The sequence below is a fragment of the Copidosoma floridanum genome, unplaced genomic scaffold, assembly GCF_036245765.1.
Source record: "Copidosoma floridanum isolate Cflo_tuat_1 unplaced genomic scaffold, Cflo_Japanese_pri ptg000021l, whole genome shotgun sequence".
Taxonomy (NCBI): Eukaryota; Metazoa; Arthropoda; class Insecta; order Hymenoptera; family Encyrtidae; genus Copidosoma; species Copidosoma floridanum.
The window spans coordinates 16,862,080-16,867,824 of record NW_028321898.1 but is presented as its reverse complement, the minus strand read 5'-3'; the positions used below and the strand labels follow the sequence as shown (position 1 = coordinate 16,867,824).

The following is a 5,745-nucleotide window of genomic DNA, read 5'->3' as shown; positions in this document are numbered from 1 at the left end:
AATAATGGGTAGTCATTTTGAATATTGTTATGATAAATTTATTTAAAAATCATGGAAATCTTACAATTACAATTACAATTTTATTTAAGTTTGTACATATTTACATTTTTTTAGTTAGAATTCTGAAAACGATAGTCTACGGCAAACTCTCTTCTTCGGACTATCTTCCGTAGAAATCTTTCTTTTTTTAACTGTCGGACTATCTTCTGTAGAAACCTTTCTTTTTTTAACTGTTGACATTGTGCAAAATGTCTCTAGCGATATATTGTGTTAGACTGACGATCCCACGAGGTTGACGGCTGCTATCGACCTATTTACTTCAGATGAGATAGTAAGGTCTACCTCAGCTATGGACTTATAAGCTATAGGTAATTCTGGTATGTCAATCACTGGTATCGTCCTTTGAACTGGTGATGTCAGATCTGTCACTTCAATGATGTCCGGTGTCAAACTCCTCGCTGATTTTGGATCGATGTATGGTATTGGTGCCTGCGTTTCTTCCGGCGTAGAAGCTAATTGAACAAAAAATGAATAAGAATAACATTAAAGAAAAAAAAAAAAAAAATGTATAAAATAGCAGTTTCATTATACGTACAATTCAAAATATAACCTCAAATTTCAGATGTTCCGTTAGTGAAATGCATAGACTCCATTAGAATAACATGTACGTTTCGCCATTGGGACATTGCATGTGTTATAAAAAAATTGTGTGATAAATAGGAACACAAAATATATATAACAATTTAAATGTTCTTGTTATCTATTAGATGTGATTTTATGTCAAATTTTCAAACAAAATTTCACAAAAAATCGTTCCAGCGTCGGCACTTTTACCTTACTTTCAATTTTTACATTGCCAAAACTAACTTCTGACGTACTGAGAGTATGTCACATGCTATCCTCCCCTCCCCACAATTTTCAAAGACTACTTGAGGAAGTATAAATCACCAGAACAGCTCATTTTTGCACAGTTGTTTGACTAGGGAACTTCCGTTGGAAATTAGTCATGGCCTCGATTCAATATTTCAAAGATGTGGATGATTGCATATGGCAATCGTATCAACAAATAATTAATACCAAAGTTGACGTGTTTGATATTAAAAGACTAATTAACACATGTCTTACGACAATTAGTGATAGTAATATTTTTACTTCGAGAAATAATTTAACATCAGAAAAACAAATGTTTCAATCATCAGTGGTTTTAACAAAAACTGTTTTACAGCTCCTTTATGATTATTTAGAGATAGCCGAAGCAAAAAAAATATTTAGCATCGAACCAAAAGTTTTTGTGTCCGATAGTGAACTTGGAGTGGAAACAGCAGTTAGTGCATTTGAAAATGAACCTGAAGATTTTGTACATGACAGTATTCAAGAAGTCGCAACGAAAGTCAAAACATGGAGAAATGCGCATGCCACAAATGTTCAAGGTGAAGGTGTATCAACTGCAGCTCCAAATGTTGAAAACGATATACTGGTTGGACATAGTAACATCCATAGTGCATTGAAAATTCGCATCACTACAGCTTTAATTGTAAATTTTAAGCATCTAAATATAAAAAAGTTTCTTAAAGATGCTGAACGAAAATTTGTTCAACGAATTAAAAGATCTCTCGAGGAACACTCAGCATTAAAAGTAAATACCATGTTGCCGGCAGAATATGTAATAGTTAAAAATAATGTCGAGGATGTACATTTAAAATATTTTAATACAAAATCTCAAACGATTTACCTGTCTACCGACATAAATGAGTGGTTTGATGTAAACGTAAGACAGTCAATTGAAAAAAGTATAGATGATTTTTAAGATAAAGAATCTGGCTGGTCTCTACACTCAATTTTAAACTTGGTTGTAAACATTAACAAACTCAACCCCATGCGAGGCAGTTCCTTTGTAGAGTTACCAGATTACACAAAAAAAAAAAAAAAATGATTGCGTGAATGTAACAAAAAAAGACGATCAGTGCTTTAAATGGGCTATTTTATCAGCGTTACATCTTTAGCGAGTACGTTGGGCATGATCAGGAGACGGGCCGGAGTCAGGAGCAGATGCGAGGCGAAATAAACAGACTGAATTGGTTGCAACATATATATTAATCATATTACCGTCTTAAACTCCAGTTACTACATAAGATTTGCTTGATAAAAGAGGAATAACTTGGAAGTTATTATAAGAATGTTAAAGTGCTTGGCACTCATGCTGGGCTCGGCGGAGAGGCTTGGCTCCACGTTAATGTGCCATAGCCTTTGCTCCGCGTCCCAGTGGCCATATACTTCACGCACGCCGTCGGTCGCGCCCCACCCGGTATCCGAGGCGTCTGTAAACAACGTTATGGCAAAATCCAAGGTCTCAAATGTGTTAGAAGCAGCCGGGAGGTTGCGCAACCACCACTCTAAGCCTGCACAAACTTCCCTCGTGATAGGCATAGATTTTTCGTAATTAAAACTACCCCTAAATAATGCCAAGGTCTTTTCCCTTTCAAGAGTTTTGGTATGCACGAAACCAAACTCCACGGCTGGTGCTGCCGCAATCAAGTTTCCTAACGCCTTGGTGAGCTCCATAATTTTACACAAGTTTCTCCAAAGCAGCGCCTTCACGAGATTAGCTACTTTTTTTTCTTCTCCTCCGGCAGCTCTAGTTTGTAATGGAACGAATCAATGATCATACCCAAAAAGGTGCGTCTCGTAGACGGGACTAGGCGGCATTTTCCCCAATTCATTAGGAAGCCCAATTCGGTCAAAAGCGACACCGTGGTCCTCGCGTTCTCCGCGCATCTACCCGCGTTAAAGGCGATACAGAGAAAATCATCTAAATAGAGAACCGATAAATAACCGTCTTCTCTCAACTGGCTCACCACCGGCTTTAATAGCTTTGTGAAGATATACGGGGCTGTGCTAAGACCGAACGGTAAGCACGTAAAGTGAAACAGTTGTCCTTTCCAAATAAAACTTAAGAATTTCCGACTCTGTTCATGTATAGCCACCGAAAAGTAGGCATCTTCTAGGTCGATCTTGCACATAAACGAGTCTTTAGACACCAGGGTGCAAACCGTGCGAATATCTTCAAGCTTGAAGTGGGGGGACATTATAAATTTGTCAAACCTTTTAAGGTCAAGTACAAACCGATGAGACCCGTTTGGTTTGGGGACCAAGAAATAGCTGGAGATGAAGTGCCTTCCCCAGTTAGCGCACGACTCTATGGCTCCCTTATCAATGAAGGAGGCGATGGCCTTCTGCACCTGTTGCTCCTCCTTGACCGAGGGAAAATGAGGAATCGGTGGGGCACCTTGCTTTAATGGATCAATCAACCGAATCTTTACCCCCGATATACATTCTAGAATGAAAGGATCTGATGAGATATTCTCCCATTCTGCCCTAAAATTACATAGGCGACCCGCCGACTTACGTACATTCTCTATTTCTGTTGATTGTAATTCGATCTCCTGCCGCGGCCCTGATACTGCGCCTTCTGGTTGAACTGCTGGTTTCGTGGAGTGGATTGGAAACTCAGGTGCGACTTGAACCTGTTCTGGTATGAGCCCTGTTGACGACCTGCAGGCGGGGCGAAACGCTTTCCCTGCAGGCTGCTCGAGTTTAAATTATCGCGCGTCGTGAGGTCTGTACAGCTGGCTTCATGAGGGCTCTGGCGACCCTCTCCATAGTTTGCGCGTTCTTGACTTTTTCACTGAGGTTAGAACCAAAAAGCAGACCATCAGAAGGGCCCTCGTATCTTTGTCCACACCTGCTCGTATAAAGGCCTTGCGCGGCTTAACCTGGCTGTTCATCAGCTCCGCCAGCATTCTGCCCGCATCATGCAATTTTTGAGTGCAGGCCAATCCGTCGATGTCCTCCTTTTCTTCGACAAAATCCGATAACACCGATCCTACAGCACTCAATGCCGCTGCCGCTAGCCTCTGTCTCTTAACCATCGAGGCGTCCTTTGTCTTCGCATGCGATTGCAGCTTGACTAAAATTTCGGGGTTGACAGCCGACACGGGAAAATCTGGCGGACTACCATAGTCCGCGATCAAGCTCTCCCTTACCCCTTCGTCTAGTCCATTCTCAAAAATATACCGCCATCTGGATCCAACATACGCGTTGATGCGAGTGGAGGAAATGTTTGAGACAAAAGGTTCCTTGCCCAATATTTCCAAGATCGAGTCGTCTAACAGGATTTTCTTAGGACTCGGCTCATTTTCCTTCTGCTCTATAGCACCGTCTCCTGCAACAGAGAGCAGCGACTATTAGGAGATTATATGGAGCGTGAGAGGGAAGTGGGGAAAGAGGGGGGATCAGATGTTAGATACTTAAACGTTGCTAGCATGCCTTTACGAGATGGCTAATCATACGAGATGCCCATGTAGTGCGTGCAATGAGAAATATTAGACTGTTGAGAAAAAACGTACGTCGTACGAGCGCCATAGGACGAGAGAAGCTGCCTCTCCCCTTGAGTTGCGAGCTTAAGCATGCCTCGATATATATAGGTCACATTTTCAAACTTGATTGCAAATTCCCGGCGCATGGCAAACAGAAAAAACTGCCGCCAAGCCACGCGGCATTGCCCAACACGTCATACGAGCGTGTGCGCGGGAAAAACAAATACAAGCTCTTGTCTGGCATACATGCGATGCAGGTAGCCTGTACCTCCAAGGAGGCTATGAGCACAAAAGGTGCGAGGGAAATGGAGTATTGTCTCTGCAAACCAAAAATTGTATACTATATCTCCGAAAAGAAATAATATGAATAAAGCGGCACGTGACCTACTACCATTCCTCCCAGCAAGTGGCATCACGTCTTACGAGCGAAGCGTACGGGAAGAAAGCTAAGTACGCATGCCATGTAGGTATTCCGGTTTATGGAGACAAAAATAGCGTCATGCGAGCATGGGAAGTGCGAAGGGAGAGAAAATACCATATCCCTAAGCACAGCCAAGCATCACGTCCTACGAGCGCGTGCGCGAGGCAAGAAACTACCTCATTCGCGCCCCTAAGGCAGAAACAAAGCAACGTACGTCCTACGAGCGTATCTTGCGTCCTGGCAAGCCCACAACGCTCACTGGGGCGCCTGATTAACAACACCATACATCCTTACCTATAAAGGGAGAGAAAAAAAATTAGGGTACTGACCTTTACCGACCCCATCTCCAGGGGTGACGTCTGAGTCCTCATTATCGTAATCGTTGGCGAAAAACTCGTCCTCCTCCCCACCGAAGATGTTATCCTCGTGCTCGCGGCCCTTCAGGTAGGCTAGCTGTTCCCCGAGAAGCTTCATCTATTTCCGGATTGCTTCGGTGTCCATCTCGCCTCTAACTATATCCAATATTAAAATAAATTAAATTTTGATCGTATCGAGTTTCCTATGAACCCTAAGAAAATTAAAAAATTTGAAAATCAAAACTAGGTTTCAGTTATTTATATTTTTTTAAAAAGAAGGGGAATACTTATGCTGTTTTTCCTATTCATTTGACTGTAAACAAAATAGATAATCATGTAAATCTTTTATTTATTGAAAGCTTCTACATTGATTATGATGATGATGATGATGATGATGATGATGATGATGATGATGATTACGACAAAGATAATAATGATGACTCTAACGTACAGTATAAATATCACTATGTTTGGATGAAAAATTTATCCCGCTTAGTACGCAAACAGTTAACGTAACATCAACATACAGTAAATATATGTAATCGCTACTTTCACTATTTTTGGTCAAAACAAAAGTTAGAAGCTCATGAAA

General features: G+C 41.3%; 1 protein-coding gene across 1 annotated transcript; it reads right to left on the bottom strand.

The window, feature by feature from the left end:
• Positions 1–270: 270 nt before the first annotated feature.
• Positions 271–5,271, bottom strand: LOC149374153 (uncharacterized). Its single transcript, XM_089594756.1, has 6 exons — positions 5,127–5,271; positions 3,711–4,222; positions 3,411–3,584; positions 2,692–3,290; positions 2,196–2,635; positions 271–512 (listed from the first exon to the last, which is right to left on the bottom strand). Exons 1-6 carry the CDS (start codon positions 5,269–5,271, stop codon positions 271–273), a joined length of 2,112 nt encoding a protein of 703 aa, XP_089450882.1.
• Between the last annotated feature and the right edge of the window lie 474 nt (positions 5,272–5,745).

What these genes read in the sequence shown, in the direction of transcription:
- LOC149374153 (XM_089594756.1), bottom strand. Translation starts at nt 5,271, where the DNA reads ATGAAGCTTCTCGGGGAACAGCTAGCCTACCTGAAGGGCCGCGAGCAC. An exon ending in AATCAACAGAAATAGAGAAT is followed by an intron (nt 3,291 to 3,410) that starts GTACGTAAGTCG and finishes GATCCATTAAAG; the next exon opens with CAAGGTGCCCCACCGATTCC. An exon ending in GGAAAATGCCGCCTAGTCCC is followed by an intron (nt 2,636 to 2,691) that starts GTCTACGAGACG and finishes ATTACAAACTAG; the next exon opens with AGCTGCCGGAGGAGAAGAAA.